General features: G+C 36.2%; 2 protein-coding genes across 2 annotated transcripts; one reads left to right on the forward strand and one right to left on the reverse strand.

Moving 5' to 3' along the window:
- Window positions 1-427: 427 nt before the first annotated feature.
- LOC146164572 (gap junction delta-2 protein-like) lies at window positions 428-4,172 on the forward strand. Its single transcript, XM_083382332.1, has 5 exons — window positions 428-571; window positions 1,458-1,945; window positions 2,278-2,452; window positions 2,886-3,036; window positions 3,664-4,172. The coding sequence occupies exons 1-5, from the start codon at window positions 428-430 to the stop codon at window positions 3,921-3,923; spliced, it is 1,218 nt and encodes a 405-aa protein (XP_083238458.1). The 3' UTR covers window positions 3,924-4,172.
- Window positions 4,173-4,620: 448 nt separating this feature from the next.
- Window positions 4,621-23,261, reverse strand: LOC146164573 (uncharacterized). The gene is made up of 29 exons (XM_083382311.1): window positions 23,126-23,261; window positions 22,629-22,805; window positions 22,151-22,315; window positions 21,656-21,778; window positions 20,954-21,026; window positions 19,932-20,042; window positions 19,618-19,681; window positions 19,005-19,177; window positions 18,750-18,871; window positions 17,465-17,614; window positions 17,185-17,316; window positions 16,494-16,713; window positions 15,747-15,860; window positions 13,709-13,966; window positions 13,203-13,321; window positions 12,128-12,274; window positions 11,672-11,809; window positions 10,853-11,017; window positions 10,249-10,343; window positions 9,818-9,905; window positions 9,629-9,725; window positions 8,699-8,849; window positions 8,017-8,173; window positions 7,622-7,734; window positions 6,861-6,945; window positions 6,466-6,656; window positions 5,766-5,903; window positions 5,392-5,531; window positions 4,621-4,953 (listed from the first exon to the last, which is right to left on the reverse strand). The coding sequence occupies exons 1-29, from the start codon at window positions 23,187-23,189 to the stop codon at window positions 4,818-4,820; spliced, it is 3,906 nt and encodes a 1,301-aa protein (XP_083238437.1). The 5' UTR covers window positions 23,190-23,261; the 3' UTR covers window positions 4,621-4,817.
- Between the last annotated feature and the right edge of the window lie 76 nt (window positions 23,262-23,337).

A 23,337-nucleotide genomic window follows, 5' to 3' on the forward strand; every position in this document is an offset into this window, starting at 1 on the left:
GATTATTGAATTTCTGGACAAACACATGTTAAATTAAAAAAATTGTAATTGTAAAATACGTCTGACAGTTTTTTTATAAAACCACAACGATGAATTCTAATAGAATTTATTGGAAAAGTCAAAATGCATTTAATCAAATCAATAATTATGTTATTATAAAAGTTCGTACTACAGGTCTGTCCAGCAGTAGGCTAAACAGAGGTAGTATTTAAATTGCGTTTTGCATAAAACATTTAGTATTAGAGCAACAAATAAATATCGATATTTTAAAGGTTTAAGTATAAGGTATAGTAACCTGGTGTTGTAATTTGAATAATAAAAGCTTGTATTTCTTCGCCCATTTGCGAAGAACTGTTGCGAAATATACTGGAAAGCAACTGAAAAACATAACAATTGTCGATAAATCACCAATTTAGCAAGACTTTAGATGGCGTGGCATATTCTTCACGGTTTGTTGGAACAGGTCCGAACCCATTCCACCTTTCCTGCAAAGGTGTGGATTTTCATGATGTTCGTCTTTCGCATTGTGATCGTCGCCAGGATCGGGGACATGGTTTACCACGATGAACAGGTATGTTGAATATTTGTTGTAGTCGATTTAGAACTTTTCCAAAGCCGCTTCAAGACTTGGTCCCTTTCTGCCAGAGGTCGTGAGTTCGAACCTCAATGCAAGTTAATTGCTTGTCCAGCTTGCCTTGCTTACATCATTGATCGACAGATTCGGTGAGTCTGGGATGACTTTCGGTGTACTGCTTTAAGACAGTTAGTTTTTTATACAAATTTACTCTGAGCAGCGAGGGATGATCGAATTGCTAGTTCAGGCTAATGGGTTCAGTAAGAAAGCAACGTATAAACTACTTTATGGAGTTAAGGCAACAACAACTATAAGATACAAATGATTGCTAACAATCAGGCCTTTCGGGAGAAGAAGAGCATACATTTATACGGACTCTTTTTTGCGACACTTCTAATTTTACTTTTTATTGCAAAAATGACGTATAATTATACAATACCGTCGCTTAATCAAATCAATAAAATAAATGTTTACAACTTCTTAGTCGTATAAGGATGTTTCGCGTCCTCTAAAGCAAAGATTGATGTTGCGTTAACGATAGGTGATGATGTAATTTAAGCCACGACATAAACACTGGTTAAATAGTTTCCTTTCACTGACCGGCATTTAAAGTATGGTTAAAAATCCCTGTAAAAATAGTTATTATAGCCTAAGTAAACTGTGTCTTGTCTCTCCTTCTAAGTTATATTATTCGCCGCAAACAATCTTACTAAAGCTGTACCGCCTTGTACCGGTATCACACAGCGTAGCTTATTGATAAAACCATATCTACAAGCATGTAAACATTTTTTACTAATTAATCTTTCTTATTACTTCAGTGGATTGTTCCGTTGGATAATAATTTCGGTAAAATATCTTGACAAATGCTTATTTGCATTGGCAGGAAAATTTCATCTGCAACACTTTGACTCCGGGATGCCCGAATGTTTGCTTCAACGGCTTTAGTCCGATCTCCCAGCTCCGCTATTGGTCGCTCAGTGTGCTGGTGGTGACCGTTCCCAGCATCTTCTTCTACATCTACGCCACTCACAAGATCTACCACGCCCACGTGAAGTTTCCCGACGAGGAAGAAGAGGAAGACTTTGATAGAAGGGACTCATATAGTTTTTCGCCAAGCGTTAAACGTAAACGCGAAAATCGCCCACCGCCGTCTTACGCCACCGGTTCGCCACTGTACAAAGTTAAACGGCTCAATGCACGAAATTTAAGGAAGAGCAACACTAACGATGCAATACGGAGAAGGAAACATCAGCGGAACTATGGCGACGACGAAAAGGAAAACGCGGACAAGCAAGGATCCACAACGGATAATAACCACACGCCAACTGAGGATTTATCAACCAGAAAGTTTCAACATTGGGCCGAACCAAAGTGAGTAATAGTCAACGAAACGGTATGATAGTTAACAAAACGGTACGAAGAAAACACATACATGCTGTTGTGGTTTGATTCCAAATGGCTATGTTTTAGTAATTTTACCAAATGCATACATGTCTCTGTATATCCTGACTACTTAACTGGCCTATAGAAATGGTTCAGGAAATTAGTCAAGTGAATACCATGTTTAAATAAACACTATCAAAAAAATGTTTTTTCAAAAATTTAAATTAATAGTCGGTAACAGGAAATTTTTAAACTGTATGTATTGTACATGTATTTCGTAGAAGTTTTTAGCTAACTCCGATTGACCTTTACATATGCAGTGGATACGGTTATCCGATCTATGTGGACAGTCGCGGAACAAAAGTCGAGTATATCAAGAAACCGAAAGTCCACACACAAAAAATCAGCGAAAACAAGCAAAGAAAATTATTCTTGGAAAACCCTGCTCTGTACCGCGCCTACTGGTGGCATGTAGTAATGAGAACCATTCTTGAGGTATTTTGGCGTTGTTTATCCTAGTTCTAAAACTAGTTAAAATGGTAAAGCAGTATATAGTCAGATTGAATTACAAGCGTAGCACTATTAATATTTCGCGTGAGTTAACAATTTATTGCTGGACAAACAGAACTCTCAAGCGCTATCTCGTTAAACTCGACTGTTGATCTTTATGACGCAAGTTTTATGTGAAAATGTAAATTGAACAGGGTTAGATGTCACTGCCTGGGATCTCTGCTTTATGTTGGTATTTTTAACAGTTAAAAGCTGTCCTGAAAAGCCTTCATTTTCAAGTAGTCGACTTTCCAGCAAATAGGAAAACAGGCAGTAAATATATGTACTTATTTATTGGTTGCTATGGGAATGTATTAGCGTCAAATATACTGTAGGATCTATTAATATGGAATGGTTACAAACATATTTCCCTGCATAGGCTGGATTTTTGGTAGGCCAGTACTACTTGTACGGTTGGAAGGTGCCCGAAGTTTATCAATGTACGCGTGAACCCTGTTTCGACGTCGTCTACTGCTATGTTTCCAGACCAATGGAGAAATCGTGCCTCATGTGGATTATGTATGGGCTAGGTTAGTATGACATTTCAGAATATATATCGCTGCTGATGGTGCACTTAAGTCACTGTTTTCCAATGATTTGACTTGACATAGCTATTTCGGACAACAGACTCGACTCGGACTTCATTGACTCAAAGTCACTTGACTTAAAATTAAGTGTTTTCAAATAACATTTTATTATTTAGTTGAGCTATTTGTTTTTACACTAGTTCTGCACGTTAAACGAGTAAATTGCTACATGTTGTTTTTAGTTGAATTATTGTTAATGATCGGACAAGGTTACCATTTTAATACTTTACCGTTTTTTTTTGTTTTTTTTATATCAGTGATTTGACTTCTAGATGACTTGCTATATTAATTACTTAACTGGGATTTTACGCATTGGCTTGTTTACATCACTGATAATTTCCATTTCGAATTGACCTAGCTTCTCACTTGTAGCCTATGTTTTGTATAAACTCTTTTTGTTTAAATTGGCTAGTTGATTATGTTCCAATTGCCTTGATGAAAATTACGCCATGTGTTTTAAAAAACAATTATTGTTAACTCACATTTTATATAGGAGTTTTTCCCGCGCTATGTACTATTAACAAAGCTTAACAATTAGATCTAACTGTTTCGCCCAACAAAATTGCACAGGTTTCTTCGCCTGCCTCTTAAGCGTGGCCGAGTTCTGGACCCTTGGCTTCACTAGGGTCAAAACCGCGTTTTGCTGCTGTCAGAGGGAGGACAGTGACGTTCCCTACGAAGAAAAGCGACGTCGCCTGGCCCGTTTAGAGACCTACAAGGACAAAAAAGATGAAGCTAAACTGTCAGGGGAAGCGGCAATCATGTACAGAAAAGGATTCCATGTCTCACTCGACAGTCTCAGTAGCGCTACGACCGTCGAAAGCGTTTGATACTGTCCACGATAACAGCGTGTGTTAAAAGTCTGATAGTAATTGCTGTCATTATACCCGTTGTAATTTTGATCACCTAGAAAGAATGGCTTTGAGTTTACGGTGTTTGGAAAAATGAAATTAGTTGCTCAACTAGCTAGTATGAGGTACACTTGCCTGATATTTTTGTATTGTTCTTTTTCGGTTTAGCTCGCTCTTTTATGATATCTGTTTTATGACATCTGTAGGTAATATGTCTATACTACAGTTTTTTGCTCCACTTTTTCTCTGATTTACTGCTATATCAATGAGCTGTCACACTTTTTAATGCTACCATTACTTACAAACGTAAAGCAATGACGTAACACTGTTTTCTCCTTAAATAAGTGAAGTAACTATTCGTAATTGCAGGCAGTTGTAGTTGTTTATGGAGTTAATCGACGTTAGTTTTTCGACTGTTCAAGTATTCAGTTGTGCAATTATCCATTGTATTTTTTTAATATAGTCATTTATAAAATCTGAAATGGTAAAATATGTGCACTCTAACCATATCTTAAAATAAGTTAGATATTTTTAATCTTAAGCGGTTTGTGAGACAAGTAGACTACTGCAATATTTTTGCGAAAGAGTTAATCCCTATTGGTGATTTTCATTTAAAGATACGTCGAACCAAAACTATCTAATAACAAATATATATTAAAACCAAAAGGTGATTATTAGAAGCAAAGCTTTATTTATCGCAATAATTATACAGTACATCAATCTCGAAAGTTAGCAAATGGACACGATACAATTTTTCATCTTAAGCGGTTTGTGAAAATAGTTGACTACTGCAATGTTTTTGGCGAATTTAGCGGTCACTGAACGTTTTAATAAGCACTGATACAAGCAGAGACAATCCAAGTAAAACAAAGTCTACATGTCGGAATTGTCGTAGATCCACTGTCGGACACCGATACCCACTCTTGTGTAGACCCCCGGTTTCTCGGGGTTTGCACAGCCCTCACCCCAAGAAACGATGCCAGCCAACCACCAGCTTTGAGATGCAGAGCTGCGGTTAATAAAAACGTTTGTAAAAGTTAAACACTATATTTTTTTATTTTTTTTTGTTTTAGTACACAAATTGGTGTTTAATTAGTCAGGGACCGATCAAATTGATTACAATCAAACAAACTTTAAACGCTAAATTAGTACATAATTTTTTTAGTCTGTTTCCCCTCCGTGGGCCCATTGATTTAATATTATATCGTTTTGTTGTTTGGCAATCTTGTTTACCAATATTTACAATTTTTTATAGTAGATTTTAATGTCAGTTTAAAACCTCCTATACTGTCTTGTCTCACTTTGTTAACACTTTCCTAAGGTCATTGCCAGTTTATTTTGTGTGACTGATTTCCATTAATGGTGACGACAAAATTCGGATAGAACGAATTTTAATTTTAATTTTTCTTGACTTTACACATATACAGAGGATAGTTGCAATATGCACCTCCAAAGGGTAAAAGGTCCGCCCGAGTCGCCTTTACATGCGTCTTGGATCGAATCGCCACCAGCACAAAACATCAGCTTCGAGAGAGGTTCTGTTAAACGCTTGTTGCAATAGGAATTCTTTCGAATTGGAAGTTTCACCTGCCAAGAAACCAATACATGACTAACACATCTACAGATTAATTCCAAAATGTCAAGAATTTTATCTTGTTTACACTAAGACATTGACATTATACAGATTTCTTATGAAAGTTTATTTAGGTAGTTTTACAGTCGGGTGTGAAGATTTTTTTCAAGATGTATTGTTAGAAATTATACCAGATATAACCTGAAATACTGAACATGTGCAGTAAACGAAACAAAGTAGTTTCAAACCTCTCTTAGAACTCTCTTGTGAGTCCTTTTCTCCGTTAAGCCGTACCCAAAAACCATGCCGTACTTAAAAGTTCCTTTTTTGCCTGGGCGTGGCTTCAGGTCTGTGGCGTTGTTAGAGGAATGTGGAACGCACAAGGGCTGAATAATATATAAGAGAATGTAAAGTAACAAGCAAAAGGCGGTATTTTTGTTTGCATGTATCTTTTTCGTTTGCTTTCTATAATTTCATTCGCGTATAATTAACTGGTGATATATCTCATTATGTTTGCACCATCAGTAACATCCCCTACTTTGTAAAGAGCTCTTTTTTTGGTCTATCCCAAATGTCTCAGCTCAGTGAAAGGCAGAAATAAAGTATATAGCTATATAGCCTCCATGTGTACGTTTTACAGCGACCAGGCTCAAACCCCACACAAAACGGATAAAAATCTGCCTACGATAACTGACCGCATGTCATTAAATAAGCCTTAAGCTTTTCGTATAATCACACGGTTACGTAAATATACATTAGCGTTGCCTTATACATGTTTTGGCATGCTCCACAATGCTATCCAAACTGACTGTGACCAGTCTTACCAAAGAATGGTAAAAGGGAAAATCATAGATTTTAGGAACTGTGCGAAAAATAAACGAAAACAATGAAAATACGACTTTAATTGCATTTTTAAAAGTAAGTATATACATCTATTCAGTAGGCTACCTTTACACCCTTGGTAAAAATAATTTTCGTTTGCAGTGTAATAATGGCGATGTCAGCGTGATAGGATTTCACGTCGTATTCCGGATGAAGCAAAATGTGGCTGATTGTGGCCTGTTGCTGATAGGGCTCGATGTTTCGTATGTTGGAATCAAGCTTTCCGGCATAAATCTTAAAATCGGTGGCATTTACGACTGTAGAACAAAGTTATGTAATTGTTATTTGGGTAAAAATCCGATTTGTATAGTTATTTATATTAGATATTTTCATAAATTGCAATTGGGTTGAAAGCAGCAGACTGTTAGTGGTTCTACTCAGTTTTGAAAAAAGTTGTACCTATATAAATTTATAAGTTGTACCTATATAAATTTGATTATTTTATATTTTTTGATACTCACGTCTCACGCAGTGGGCAGCGGTTACAATGCGGTAAGGTTCGATTAGACTTCCACCGCAGAACACACCCTCGTTACCAGGAGTTGTCTGGTAACAAAAATACGATTAGTTTACTTCAGTCGGTTAAAATGTTGCTTAAAAACTACAAGGAAGCATCTCCCCTAATAAGGTTAGCTTGCGTAAATGACAGGCCTATTAAAGTTATTTCCGGATTTGAAAAACAACAGTTATTTTTAAAGCAAACGCTTACGTTAAAGCAGTGCTTTTCAACCCGTAGGACGGTGCGCACTTGTGCGGATGAAAAAAAATTGTAGTGCCGGTGACTAACGCGTCCAGTTTAATGTGCGGATGAAAATGGTGCATTTTATTATTTTTATATGTGTAATAATCAAATAATCTGGTGCGCCCACTTATGCGTTACAGATACAGTAATATAGTCTCGTAGTGGTTCATTGCAGTTTAAGCGATCTATTTTAAATCGGTCGAGGCTTAGGCTCACGGTTTTAATACACAAACCCTTACATTGAAAATAAACTAAAGGAAAAAACTAAAAGCTGCAAACTTACTATGCTTGTTTCGTGCGGATGAAAATTTTCCGAAATAAAAAAGTGCGGATGGAAATTTTAAAGGTTGAAAAGCACTGCGTTAAAGCATTCTGAATTTTGCGTATAAAAATATTTATGTAGTAAATAATTGACAACAAATACAGCTCTATGCTTTACCCATAGGAAAACGCTAATACACGCGTGCAAAAACTACTAACCCTGTACAAGAAAACCATGAACGGTGCGCCGAACTTGACAACTTGCTGTCCACCAAAAATTCGAGCTTCCTTTTGACGATGTGCGTTGTTAATTCCCAACGCCCGGCCGCAGACTAAACGAAGTAAAACAAATCGAAAATTTTAGGTTACAAAATCATTACCTACATAGCAAAGCATTATTTGATTGTGTTTGTCACTGTTAGTTAGTAGCCTACTGCTGTCACATGTTAAAAAAAAAACAATTTAAACAGACATTGTTCAAAAAAATTGTATTTTATTTCAAGTTTTTATAGCTTTGCGATGCTTTACTTCTTTGTAGATTATGATGATGGTAAACTTTATTTTAAAAATATGTCTGGTTACCATATTATTGGATTTTTGTTCAGCATAATTACCAGTCCGAGTTCGCGACTCAATCTCAATCATCCGCCAAGCGTTTAGTTCATTTCCGTCAAACGAGAACTGACACTTGTACTCGCCAGCCTCTTCGTAGGTCACGTGATACAGGCTTAGTTCTCTTCCGTTGTGATTGATAACCACTTGGTCTTTTCCCTGTTATTGCGTTTAGGTTTGCACGTGGGCCAATGTTACTCCATTTGTCGTTACGCGCGGGTTTACACCACTTGTTAAAACTTTTAGTTTTTTTAATTAACAAGAAACATCGAACAAAAAACGTTTTGCGACTGTTAACTTTGTCATGAATTACCGAAATTAGCATAACGCGTTAAGTGCTCCAGCTCATATATGTCCAACCTTAAGGGGTTGCATTTGGTAATTTTTTCTATATCGAAACTTAAAAATAGGTATTGCATAGATAAAAAATAGTTTAATAGTTGTATAAAATATCCGAACTCTCTAGGTTCGATAAAATATCTCAACACTCCTAATTCGTTTATTCATGTTCTGCTACATCCTGGGCGCACACGCCAAAGTAATAATAGCCAAGTAAGTAAATTACTCTATAAAGTCTCAGAATTTAGGTAAAGTCCAAATTGCTATATTTCCACAATATGTTGATTATTGCAATATATACTCCGCTTTTAGATTAAATTTCAATATGTACAATTCAATTCTTACGCTGATAAGCTCGTTGCGATTCCTGAACCAAATAATCTTGGCGGTGACCTGTGGAGGTATGACGCAAGTGAGAACGAACGACGATCCGCTCACTATCTTGCCGGTAATGCTCACCGCAATTTCGCCGTACGCTTTGGCACAATTAATACCCCTGAATCGACACAAGTATTTGGGGGCATGTTTATTGTTAGTGGTGGTATGACATGTTTTTGCAAAAATCACTTTATAGCGCTTTGTGCGTGAATTACCCATGTTGTAAGAGCATGACGTAACTGCCTTTAAAGAATAACCTTGTTTTATTGGACTTGTGTAAGTTAATTAGACGAATCAATCAACTTTTTCCAAAAAATAATACAAATTAGAAAATATAATACAAATTACTTTGAACAGTTGCATGGACGGTGAAATTTCAACAGTTTAAAAAGACTTTTCATCTTGGGTCAGTTTGGTCCATAATATGTAAAACTTTCGAAATTCGTATGATAAAATGGTTACAGCAAATCGGGACTTCCGATAATATCGGTTTGGAGCCTACCTGATATCAAATGGTACTGTCGGTACTCGTCCGATACTAGGGTGTTATCTGTACCGATCCGATACCAAATTAATATAGGGATTTAGGCCAAGGTTTGCGATTTAACGCAGTGACTTCTACCCTCAAGGATGAATTTATCAACAAACAAAAACAAAAGGTCAACAATTCGAGGTATCTAAACTTCTTCTTTACTTCTTTCCGCTAAAAATCTTTTCGCCTAGATACCCGAAAAAGTTACTGTTCATGGTTTCAATTTTATCTTATTGCTTATTATAAAAAAAAATGACGTCATTGGTATCGAATCCGATTGCAGTACTTTTTGTCCAAAATATCGGTTATCGGTATCAAAATAAAATGTCAAGTATCGGACCATATTAACTACAAACATAGTTTACCTGAAACCTTGCGTACATTCACATACGTATCCACGCTCGTTCGATGCCAAAACGCAAACTCCGGCATGTTTACAAGGATTGTTGGTGCATACGTTAACTACTCAAAGAAAAAAATACAGATTACACCTTGTTTACCAAGACAATACAAGTCATCTACGTTTGTCTATCATTATTGACAAATTTTCTAACCAATTTTGGTGCAAGTCTTTCCGTCGGAATTCAATTCATATCCCTCGTTGCAATCACAGTGAAAGCTTCCGACTGTATTGACGCACACCTACATAAATGTGTTTATTGTCTGAACGAATAATCTTAGGAAAATAAGAACGAATAATCTTTAGGAAAATAAAGGTATTGTACTTTCTACAACCCTTCGCCTCTTATCACTGTATAGCAATGTCGTTTATGTATGTCCGTTACAGTTTTACCTTTTGGTAACAACAAAACAATAAGGCCGAGATTTGCCGAATTGAGCGGGGTTAGTTTGACCCATTTAATGAGTTCACGGCATATACAGTATACGACGCAAGTAGCGTCACCCTGTAGGTAATATCTTAAAAGGTAAAAAAAAACGTTTACAAGTGCCTTTAATTACAGATATGCGACACAGGTTTACTAACTTGTTGGCAACCTCCTTTTTCCGTTAGACAATCATTGATGTCTTCACATCGATCTAACTGTGGACTTGGCTGAAATCCGTCGTTGCAGCTGGTCACTGTACACCAGGGTTACATGTTTAGTGCCAGTAAAGGTTTAGAATTAGATTCAAAAGTTGAATAGTTACTCAAATCCACATGCGGTTCAAGGCATGAAAGGTTGTATGTACAACGTGTCTGGGAAACACCAAGTAACTGTTCTCTTGTTATTAGGTTCGTGCTTCGTGGAATAATTTGCATTTTGGTATTTTGGGGGGTAATAAAAGATCAGTTACTGTTTTACTGTTCAATAAATTAGACATACATTTTACATGTCATAACATTTTAACGGTCGGGATACAGACTATACGGCGTTTTGTGTAAGTAGCCCTGCTGTATACAATAAAACATCTAATTCTAAAGTATAAGTGTATAGCCTTGCAGTAAAATATGATAAGGGCGATAAAAGTCCAATTAACTTAAAAAAATTAGGCCTTAAACTATGTGTAGCCTAAATGCAATTTTGTGTATTCTTTTACAAGGGCAATCTACGGAAATAAGTTAACGAAAAACCTAATAAAAGTTCTACCTTTGGATCCCATTCCGTCGGCAATGTCTTCCCTGCACTCGCGAAGTTGCGAGACCTTGGACCGGAAAAGGTCAGGACACATGCACTTTGCACGGGTGGTTCCCCCAAAAGCAGGGACAATAACACAAAGATGACTACACGAATTACCAGCGCAACGGTTTTCAACTGAATAAAAGAAGAAACGAAAATGGACTACAGTCATAACACCGAAATAAGAACAACATCAACGTCGGAAAAAAACACACTTATCAATAAGACCAAAATAGGACTAATACCTAATAGTCGTAAAACCGTCTAATTTGGAATAGCCTCTAAGTTCTAAATCGGTCGGAATAAGACCTAAATAGTCAGAATCAGGTATATACAAGTCCTAAACAAAGCCCACCTTAAATACATGACCAATTCCCCTATAATAATTTTAATCCTTCCTACCCCAACAGTTTCAGGCGTTATTTTGGCCTTTAGGACCTATTCCGACAGGTTTAGGTTTTTATATATTATCCTGTCGTGGATATTACAGAAAATTTGACTTTATTACGTCGTTGGTCTTAATGCTATGGTATTATAGATTATTCGGCATTAAATATTGTTGCTTTGAGTCTTATGGCGTGTTTCCAATAAAGTCTGAGACTGAAGGATCGTTTGTTATGTTTATCATCTCCATAAGTGGGCAGAATGCCATTGCACTAAAATTTTAAGAGTATACCCTGTATACAGGTCGGTTCTTGGGTTTGCCAAACTTTCTAGGTTAGCTTAATTAAATATAGCTACATCTGTAAACATTTTGTTGTACAAGTATGTGCGTTTGTAGCAACTTACAAGCAAGGTTTGCGTGTAGGTTGTTGAGGATTGAAATTCCAGTCGGTCTTTGTAACCCGCTCACCACACCCCGAACGCCATTGCCGTTGGTTTTGTTGCAGGTCATGATGTGTTTACCAAGCCAGTCCGTGTAGTACACTAAAAGGTCATGAAAGCACTAAATCAGGCAAATCGCTAGTTTTGAAAATACACCATGATTTTTTTTAATTTTGCAGAAATTTGTAGATGTCAATTCGAATTGGATACCATGAGGTACCCGATGATATCCTGCCGACCAGACACCGAAATAATGAGGTATTTCAGTCATTATTTGTGATCTAATCAAGCCAAGCGTTTTTTACCCTAAAAGTATGCTCAATAAAATGCGTTTTCTTACTTTAAAACTTAAAAAAATAAAAGTGAAAGATATAGCCAATATGTCAATATTGAGCGTACAAAAGAGGTAAACGAACTTACATCGGTCGTGGTAAACAGCCACACCATACGGATGTGGAGCGAATTTTTGCGATTGCACAAGAACGCGCGGATCGGATCCGTCGAAGTTGCACGAAGTGATCGAATCCAGCTTGGCGTCCACCCAAATCATACGCTCGTCTTCAAAATCTTTCAGAACAAAGAAAAAAGTAATCGAGCAAACGAACAACAATAAAGTTTATCGGTTCAGTTTTGTAGAACATACAGGTTTCGAAAAATATTTGTCAATTCTATACAAATTTGTCCCAGCAGACTAAAAAATTACGAAATTCTCTTATCCAATATAACAAGATTTTTGCTTTTAGAACCTTTTTAAAACATATTAGGAAACAAAAACGACAGCCAGTTGAATTTTCCATAAAGGCTATATTCGTTTAGAATTTGCAACTTTTGCTAACAATGCAAACAATTGCAAAGCCATAAAAAATTAATTGAACCTTAAACAACTTTAGGAGTAGAATAAATTCGGCAAAATATATAGTAATGTCCAATAAAAGAGATATTGTTTGTTTTTGGAAAGAATTGTTTGTTTTTTTGGTTAAAATATTTCTAAAAAAACTTTCAACTCAATGTTTGCCGATGCGCCGTACCGCTGAAAATGTGGTTCTTTTCAATAGAAATATGTTCATTTTTCACCAGGCCATTTCATCATCCGCTTGAATGTATTAGTCTCTTTAAAAGTAAGTTGCATATTTGTCTATACTAGACCCGACGATAACTTTAGGTTGTTATAAGATTTCTTGTTTTAGACGACGCGTCATCTCTAAAACATTTCTTGCGTTTCGGTAAGCAAATGATTCATTGTTTCGATAAGAATATTATTCTACTTTTTCCCCTGATGACTCAAATTCGTAATCATTTACCGGGTACCACATTGGAAGTAACTATACTGTTATTAAAACCAGTTGGCCTAAACTGGATTGTAGTACAAGCAAATTATTTTTTTTGAATAATTTTAATGTGTAAACAACTTTTTACAACAATTATAGTTGCTAAAAGTGGTAGAAAAAGTGGTACACCTAATGGCAGGTTGGCAGCAGAGGTTTATATAAATTACCTAAAACTAATCCATTAGGCCATCGAATGTTCACTATCACAATGGTGGTACAGGAACTCCCGTCCATCCAACAACGTTCTATCTTCGGCTCACTTCCCCAATCGGAAACGAATATCCATCTGGTTAATACAAAATGCTCCGATAAATCTGTTTTCGAAAACGACCTTAGAGTTTATCAATAAATAAACGCAACATAGTTAAAGGGGAACAAACTGCTGTTTAAAAACAAAAAAACGTTTGTTAACAATTGTGATAAACTTCACGACTTAGAGATCATACGATTCTATTGTTTTCCAGGTTGAAACAAAAATACATTTTTGACGCAAGTAGACCATACTAAAGCATAACAGGATTGAACGAGAAGGCATGGTTGAGGCCAAACCGTTTCACTCCTACGGAATGTATTTCAAGCAAAACGAAAAGAACAACGTTTACGCCTAAAAAGCGCGTTTACCCGCTTTACCAGCAGCTGAAAGTCAAAGCCTAAAAAATCCAGTATCACTTACCCTTCACCGGGATGAGTAGCAATCGCTCGCGGTTTATAAGTTGCGTTCCGAGCAAAAACCGTAGTAACGAAAGTCTCATCGCGAGCCACACTCAGCTTGGTCATGAACACTGAGTGCAGCTGTACGTCTGTCCAGTAGAGGTTGGCGCTGATCCAATCAACTGCGATGCCGTCGGCCAAACGCAGGTAGGATGAGTTGGCCGATCCGTGGAGAAGCGTCTCCGATCGGATCAGGTTATGCTTTTCTCCCAAATAAGCTCTAAAACGGTTTGCGGCGATATCGGTCGATCGGTGATTATTTGATATATCTAAACCTTTATTTGTTTATAGTTTATACCAGTGTTTCCCAACCTTTTTGACACTAGTGCCCCCTTGGGCTAAATATTATTTCATATCGCCCCCCTTATCTTGCTTTACAGTAAAGTATCATATTAATCGTTGTCTAACATCATATCGTCTGCACTTTTGTTTCGATAAGCTGTCCGCAATATTTTAGGTTGTCTAACATACATTCACTATAGGAATTTATGGATAAATTAATTCACCAGGTTATGTCATTACGAGGAAATATTCAACTTTCTGGACCAATACTATCAGGGGTCGGCAACCTTTTCTTGTCACGGGCACCAATCAAACTCAGAAAGGTCTCTGTGGGCCGCACAAAATGTTAGCTAAGAATTGTGTTATTGGAATGTTAGAACAACTGTGAATCAGGCGGACCTCGGATTTTTTTCATCCATACTACTAATGAAAAGTGTAATAAAACTATAGTTTGAGGAAACGCGATAACCGTAGTGTTTATAGATAGTGTAATTCAGTGTTTGTTAAGCTCTTTAAGTCCTGGCGCACCTGGCGAGCGAAGCGAGCGCAATATTTTTGGGGTATACCAACATTTCTTTTAAATTTCGTGCTAGTATTTATTACATTGCCGAAAAAAATCAAAAAATGTTAAAAAATATATGTCTAATACTTTTGAATACGTTTTCCTTTTGTCCGCAACCGTAAAAAAGTGCTAATCTATTCCAAAGACAGCATTAAAGTGTAAACAAACTGGACGTAGAAAGATCATTGTCGCGAAGCGCGAAAATTTTTTGCCCGTAACAAGTTAAAATCGTCAAAAAGTATTTAAAATGGACTCGTGTCAAGTTGTTAAAGAGGTGGAGGGCCGTAAGTTGGCGACCCATTGCTTTAAATATACAAACATTTTGCCGCGTATAAAACTGTGAAACGCAACAACAACCAACAACTTTACATAAGAAAGTCAATTATTACGTAATAATGGTCGGAAAACTACTACAAGTTCGCAGTACAAAAGTTGCCATTTAAGGTTAAAAGTTACCTACAGTCCTGTTTGTTACTATTTTTATATGAACTTTTTGTAAAATTTAGCCTATAAGTACTTTTATGTAACGCCCCCTTATGTGCATTCAGCGCCCCCTAAATTAGAAACAGACCCAAAACGCCCCCTTGTAACTCGCCAACGCCCACAAGGGGGCGGTACCGCCCACGTTGGGAACCTCTGGTTTATACGGTCTTCGTCGAGTAAATTGGGTTAATTTCGCATTCACTGCAAGGAACACTTTAAAGCGGTCTAAATTGTAAAATAGTGTACGTGTGGAAACTATACACTGGCATATCACACTCAAAAATCCATTTTCCAAACAATTTTGTTTAAATTCTCGATTATAATAGTTATATAAGTTTTGTCAAATAGTCTGAACCTGTCTCGTGCGTAACAGTAGTTTTGCATTGTGAATATGGTGACTTTTAAATGCATCAAATTATTATAGCACGATTGTTGGACAAGAAATGTCTGCTGTACTAAAATGATTTATATTTTTGACATTTTTATCCAACAGTTCTCCCATGCAGACATACACGTCGCGCAAGTCAGGCTATGTAAGTTACAGTGTTTATTTACTAATTAATTGTAAGTTTCCTCCTGTAAACTCGTCACATCACTATTTAACATGTCACTTTAGCTGTTTATGCGGTTTAAAACCTTTTTGATTTCATATACCATTATTGAAATAATATACCGGGATATGGTCTTTGTTGTGCCAGTTGTCCAATACACAGCGCTGTTCACTGGGTCGTACGTTAAACCGATAACGTTGTTGAGATTGGTTATGAGATTCTTACCTCTTCCAGATCTACACAGGAGAGGTTAACGTTAAGCAAATGTACTTTCGTACACAAGTAACATTTTCGACAAAATGTGCTACGGTATGTACATAAGTATAAGCATCAACTTCAGTTGTGTTTTAAACTTAATTAAACAAGATTAGACAAGAAATAAGATAAATGAGAAGATTACTCGCATCAAGCATCGCTCGGGGCAGTTACAAGTTTTCCAACAACACATAATGCGGTCAAAAGGCCAGCGTCAATTTTAAATCATCTCTTTCACATTGGAGTTACACAACAACGCTAAGCGAAAGATAGTTTAAAACCCTCGCAATACAGAGTGGGCCAAATGTAGGCTTACAGTTATAGAAAGTAGGGTGGGTTTAAAAGTAAATTTATTGTTTTGGGGTTCTTCTCATACACCTTGTTCTTTACAACACCTCAAAAAAGAAATCCATTGGTGTCAGGTCAGGTGAGTGTGGTAGCCATTCAATGCTACCTCTTCTTCCAAGCCAATGTTGTGGAATAACTGTAAGCCTACATTTGGCCTACCCTGTATATTCATAAAGAAATCCTTGGAAAAAATTAGTTTTCAAAAGCATTCTAAAATCACTAAAACATCAGTAAGACAGAAAAAAATGCGGTCGATGTTCACCTACCTGGTGTTCCAGTTATAGTGGAAGGTTTGTATTTTGTTAAGGTCGGCGGCGACAATGTCAACCACGGATCCGGGCGGGGGTTGGGTGGGCGCCAATTTCACGCAGTTTGAGTTGTCATCGGAGGTCGGTTGGTAGCCGTTTGGGCACGCGCACTGGTAGCCTTTGTTAATGTCGGCCAGGCACAAGTATTGGCACGGGCTGTCGGCGCAACGGTTCGGACCTTTATCGGAAAATATGCTCTTTAGAATAGCGCCAGTTTAAAGAATATTTCTAAAAAGAATATTCTATGCAAAAATTTCAGGCGTTTGACCTTTGTCTGGCATGCAGTGAATACTGTATGATATTTTCAATAATAGCGGATCGGATCCGCCCGATACCAAGTAGTATATTATTAGTACTAGTCTGATGCTGGGGTTGTATCGGTGCCGATGCAATACTAAACTATTCTAGGCATTTCAGTCATAATTGCCGATCCAACACAGTTATTATTAAAAATAGAAATTTATTAAAAATAGTAGATTAACAACTGTAGGTATAGCTAAACTAATTAACACAAAACCAAATTTTGACGAAAATATCTGGAAAAAGTATTTTTAAACTTTCCAATTTTCAACACATTTTACAAAAAACTACTATGTCATAGTTTAGTTTAGCCGAACGGCCAAACGTTTACAAGAGTAAGTTTTTATACTCGTAGGCTGGCGTTTTGGGTCGACGGCCTTGATTTGGCCGGCCGATTTGATTCCTCCAATGAGAAGACGAAGGTTGGCTCCTGTTTTATCAACGCTGTAGATGCCCATTCCATCCCGGTTGGTCCAGTAAACTGGAATTTAGAAGGAACTTTACTTTTTGCATTATTCTTATTCTAATTTCTTATTACTTTTTCGATTGTTTTGTTATGTGATATATTTTAAATGTTAGAACATCGATTCGGACTTTTTATATCATTCATTTTATTGCGATTTACTCACGTCTATTTTCCGACAGCGTCAGTCCGACTGGAAGGTTTGCAACCCTTTTGCCATTAACAAGATCTACCATTCCAGAGCCGTCGTACAGACACGAGCTGATCTTGTGACCCAAAGCATCCGTCCAATACAGCCTTCTCGTCGGCAAATAGTCTGCGCAAAATTTAAATGAAATTATAGCTGGCTTAACTCGTGCTACAAATTTTTCGTTATTTAGTTTAGTCCTTTGCAACCGTTTTTACTTGAGCTGAATCGATTTGCCGGTACATCTGCGAAATATGTGTCGATCGCCAATAACAACAGCGAATTAATATTCAAGGAAGCTTAGAGAAACAAACCGATTTATGATTAAAGGCACCTAAGGCGTCAAATATGTGACGTATATTTTGCGATTGACTACAGGTTTAAAGAAAGTGATTGTCTGTTGCAAATTTATTTTTCCTAGTAGCGTTAAAATGACTTATTTCGATGTTTTTAAATGACTTGACTTGACTTAAATCTATTGGAAAATGATTTGAATTGAAACAAAATGCTTCCATTTAGCAATTATGTATAAAATTGTGTTATTTATGTTAATTTTTGAACATAAAACAATTTGCTTGCTATATGTTGCGTTTAAGTTATTTTTTAACTGAGTTATTCCTCACAAACGGTCAAGTTTGACAGTTGTAAGTTTTAATAGTATAACGTTTTCCTTGTATGACATTAAGTACTTGACTTGATCTAATTATGACTTGACTGGGACTTGACTTGTCATTTATTCGAAAAGACTTAAATTGAACTTGTTAGTTTACGAATATTTTGCGAATGACTTCAATGAGATTTAAGTTTTTTTTAAATAATGACTTGTTTACATCACTATATACTTGTCGATTGAAGTTTAATATGGATTTAAAAAAATGTTAAAGTTACACCTGGATTCGTTGCATCAGGTCAAAATGACTACCTGGATAAAATGTACATTTTTCGTGTTAATTATTTTAAATTTGAGTTTGCTAATTATATCATTTTAGTAGCATTTGTTATGTTTTGAATTTTCTGAATAGAGATGATACTCTAACATTCTGTACAACCTTCGAATGGTATTCATAAATAAAAATAGTTTGACCATTACTGAATCAAACACTATTTCGCAGACGACAGATAAAGATGTCGTGAGTATGTTTAGATTTAGGCCCTGTGATATTTGTGACATTAAACCTATAAATAACGTGTCGTATGGTTTTTATCGGATTAGGCAGAAATCAATTGTATAGCCTTTAGATAAGATATTTCTAAATATTCCCACCGATTGCTAGTCCGGTCACCAATTTAAGGTTGGTAAACACAATCGTAGTGCACGTATCACCTCCAACCATTGAGCACTTTTCGATTTTAGGTGCACCACCTCCGTCGCTGATAAACATCAACCTGAAATTAAAACAGTGTTCTATAAAGAATGCAAATTCTAAAATAAGCTTTGAAACAAATTAAATTATTTCCTTTTTAGGTACATAATTCCGACGCGAAAAAAATCTTTCATTTCGTGTATGAACAGAAATACCCATTTTCCGGGTCCAGCTCTATCGCCCTCGGTGAAAATCCTTTGTCTCTTTTTATCAGAGTTTTAGGTTCAGTTGAGGTAGTGGCCAACACCATTACAGTATGGTGACCTCCATCAGTCCAATACAGGTTCTGATGAATCCAGTCAATGGCTATTCCTTGAACAGTCAGGACCTGTTGAGTAAATTTTACGTTATTTTGCAAAAGTGGTACAAAGAAGCAATCTTTTACTCCATTGATATTTTGTTTTGAGAGATAATTTATTAGCCAATTTTAGTTGAATGTCGTTGGGAGCTAAACATGGGCAGCGTTTGTCTTTTTCTGTGTTTTAAACCTTAATCTAGCGAGTTTGGTAAAGCGCCGCAACAACTTGAAATGTTTTATATTCAGAATAAATCCTAAAGTCACAAATCACATTTAAACCGTAGAGATATGGAAATAAAAAAGTTTTAGGCTTCTTTGTGGTTGGGTAGAATTTTGCTAAATTCTAGTTGTTTTTTTCAATCCGATGTTTAGTTGTAACATTTTGGTATTATTTCAAATTCGTTTCATTTTAGACCAATTTTTTGTTCTGTTTTCTTTTTTGAATATGGCCTTCTGCTGAACCGTCCTACCGTTGCATCGTGTTGGAGTCTCTTGAACGATGTTGGCACGATGTTGTTCGTTACGTACGATACACTAAAACAAAAAAATAAAAAAAGTTCTTGCATTTTATGACATTAATTTTCGAGACAGATAAATCGTTTTCAAACAAAATGACCTTATCGTCATACGTGAAAAATAAGTTGTTACTCAAATTAATTATTGACCTTAAAAATGTTTTATTTTTGTCAGCTTATAGCTTAAAACGCGTATCGAACACACAAAATTACATAAATACACCAGTACTGCAATCACTTTTATTGTATTTAGCATCACATGTATTTACCTGATTATCTGGCGCAGTTTCGCATCAGCACAGTATATTATTTTTCGCTTTAGGTCAATGTCCAAAACCGCGGTGTGCTTTAAACCGTTCACGATGTATTTTATACCCACACTAAAAAAGAATAAAATTGGTAACTGTCGGCATTATACCAGCCTAAAAAATAATATAAATCACTATCGTAGTATGGCAAATTAGTCAATACCTCGCATACTTTGGCTTTACTCAAACAACATAAAATAAACTTGAGATTGTTGATTTTCAATAGTTAGTTGATTTTCAATATTTAAGTTGTATATTCTAACGGTAAAGAAGAATACTTTTATTTAAGTATAATTTTTGACCTCTATATTTTAGTTACATCTTAAAGCTCACAGACATACATTTGCTAGTTATGTTCAACATTATAAGGACACTATAAATCGATACATGTACTGCTCTAGAATACACTATTTGCTTAATTTTCACGTATTTTTATACAGTAGCTTTTTTAACGGAGGCACATGTAAAGGCGTTCGGTAGTCTGTCTACCTGCAATAGAAGTCAGGGGCGGGACCATGATTTATTCCAGGAATGACGTCACAAAGTTAATTACGTCACACCCTCGTAAAACAAATATTCTAAAGAACACTTGTTTCACAAGCGAACTCGTGCAAAAAAGGCAGCTCAAATCCGGTTTATTTGAGCGAAGCGAAACATATGCGGTTATTTGGTTTAAATAGGTTAACAAAAAGTTGGCTTATATGGTCAAGGTTAATGTGAAACCCCTTGCTTTAAAACATATGGTGATTTCATGACAAAAAAATGGGGAAAGTATTTTTAAATGACAACCTTTGGTTTAGTTTATACAACGTAAAATAAAAGACTTCTATAACTGTTATAAAAATAACATCATATAAACCCTATTGTGGTTGTGCCATTTACTACCGAAACGTATAATTAAAAGAAATAAGTGTTATATTATTTCCAAAGAAGTTGTTTTCCACAGGAAAAAAAATATATCTAAATAAAGATTTTAAACTTACTTAGGAACGTAACGACCGATTTGTTTTGTATTCGAAAACACAAACTTGGGAATTGCATCCTTACGCAGTAATTCTGTATAACAAAAACAATAAAATTAGAAAACAAAACGTAAAAATGGCACATATCCCTCGAATTAAGAGTTTCAGCCATTTCAATGAATTTACTGTAAAAATTTTCGTTGGTACGCCGTATGAAAAGCAAAGTTTTCTCACTAGGTCATGACCCTATTTTACCATGGAAAATCGCCATCTCCTTTACTGTTTTAAACAACGATTTCAGTTAAATATTTTTAACGATATGGAATATGAATCACAGAAGGTTGGGCCTACTTGTTTTAGACGTCCCTTTATGACGTAATTTTGTGACGTTATGTCTGAAAATTTCATGTTTTTTGACAATTATTTTTTCCATCGTTTTAGTACGAAAAGTGTTCCACTTCCGTCGCTGGTTGTTATTTACTGACACTAACGAATAAATTTTAAACCAATTGAAATTTCTATCGCTGGGTGCGTCACAAATCCAACATGATAATTATTTTTAAAAGCGCCACAATAATCACAATGAGGATCACAGCTAAATTAAGTCAATGCAACACTGCAGTATAGTATTACACGTTTACGATCGCCTTAACGTACAGGTTTATGCATTATAGTTTATGCATTATAACACACAACGTAGGCGATGGTCGGTTGACATCTTACTTGAGATCGTGAAAGCCCCGACCGCTTCCGCTTTAGCCTTAGACGTTATTCCTTTTTGAGTGGAGCTGGAATAGACGGCTGGAGCGGCGGTCGACGTGACTTGGATTGATCCTGGTCGACCCACTGTAAACATTCCGAATATTTTAACTACGGCTAAACTCCAGTCCAACGATTTTTTGTAAAAAAGTTTTTTTGAATTTGGTGTAAAATTAATTAAATCATTTAAGTTGAGCTGCAGCGTTTAATAGAAAACTAAAAAAGTTGAGTAATACTACTTCAAGTAGCAATTAGAATACAAGAATATTTAATCATCTAAAATATTGTTTTTTGAAAGTTTAAATTTCGAAATACTAAAATATTACATGGGGCAACTCTTGTAGCAAACAAAATCAGTTATCCCCACATGACAGTAAATACACTGCGGATCAACAGCAAGTGTTCTTATCAAGTTAAATGCAAATTTTTAAAAATGTGTTTCTGAACAGCTTCACTCACACGGCAGCACGGCGCTGTGAAAGGCGGCAGCGCAAACGAAGGAATCGAGCGAGTAGACTTTATTGGATCCCCACAACCGCTTGTACACGTTTCTACAGGAGGCGGGGCAATCGACGGAGAACGGCAAAGGAAAGCTGTTGCCTTTTGTGTAGCAAATCGCGTCGCCTGAATTTAGGTGAAAGGCAAAGGTTAAAATGCTATTAGTTTTTTTTTGTTTGTTTGTTTTTTGTTTTAGGGGTAGGGGGTGCTCATAGACTGTTTTTTTTTGTAGTTGGTGTCTTTACGATGTCCCCTGTTTTTGTGTTGTTTTGTTTTAGTGTTCACTTAGTTATGTCGTAAAAGTGTTAATAACAAAAAAAGTTTAACTCAATTTTGTATTTTAGAAATACATAAACCACTAACGTTTTTCAACAAAAAATATTTTACGATATAAATCACCAGAGAAGCTGTGTTTTATGTTTTTTTGATTTAAACACACCTGTACAGTTGGTGCAAATCGAAAGTCGGGTTCTTCCTCCTGGAAGAACTTCCATTGGGCACCAACGGGTGCCAGGAACGGGAAAGTAGTTTCCGACAGTGGTGCACTCTGTGTACGTCTTGCCATTCACTCGAAACGGAACAACACATCGTTCACCGTCGGCATTACACACAGAGTCTGCAAGTGTCAACGTAACTCTTCTCGTTACAAGGTTTAAACTTGTATAGCTTTTGTATTCGAATTACAAACGTATAAAGTGCATTTCTGAACAATTAATATTAATTGCAATCGAGAAAGCTTCGAAATTAGATATATTTTAAAACCGTTTTAGGGCTTTGTCTGTAGGTTTGCGAAGTTTGTTTATTTAAACAGCTAAACTTAAAGAGTCGGCCTAAATATTAAGGAAAATGTTCAGTTCTGGATAGCTGTTCCCACCTCTTGTACCAACAATCATTGGTAAATAAAAAATATCAATAATTAAAATAATTTTGACTTACCGAAGGCAAATGCAGCCTGCACTGCCACAAAAAGTACAGAAAAGAACGTTATACAGTGCGACATTTCTAACGTTTAGACCCGCACTTCATATAGGCAGTTAGCTTCTGTTAGCTTTCAAGACGCCTTTGCTAAGCCTCGAACACAAAATGCCCGAGAGGTTTTCGAAAGTTGTTTGTCTCATCGATAAATTGTTTGATTGCCCGAGGCTTTC

This window comes from Ascidiella aspersa, chromosome 2 (assembly GCF_963924565.1).
Source record: "Ascidiella aspersa chromosome 2, kaAscAspe10.2, whole genome shotgun sequence".
In the NCBI taxonomy this organism is placed as follows: domain Eukaryota; kingdom Metazoa; phylum Chordata; class Ascidiacea; order Phlebobranchia; family Ascidiidae; genus Ascidiella; species Ascidiella aspersa.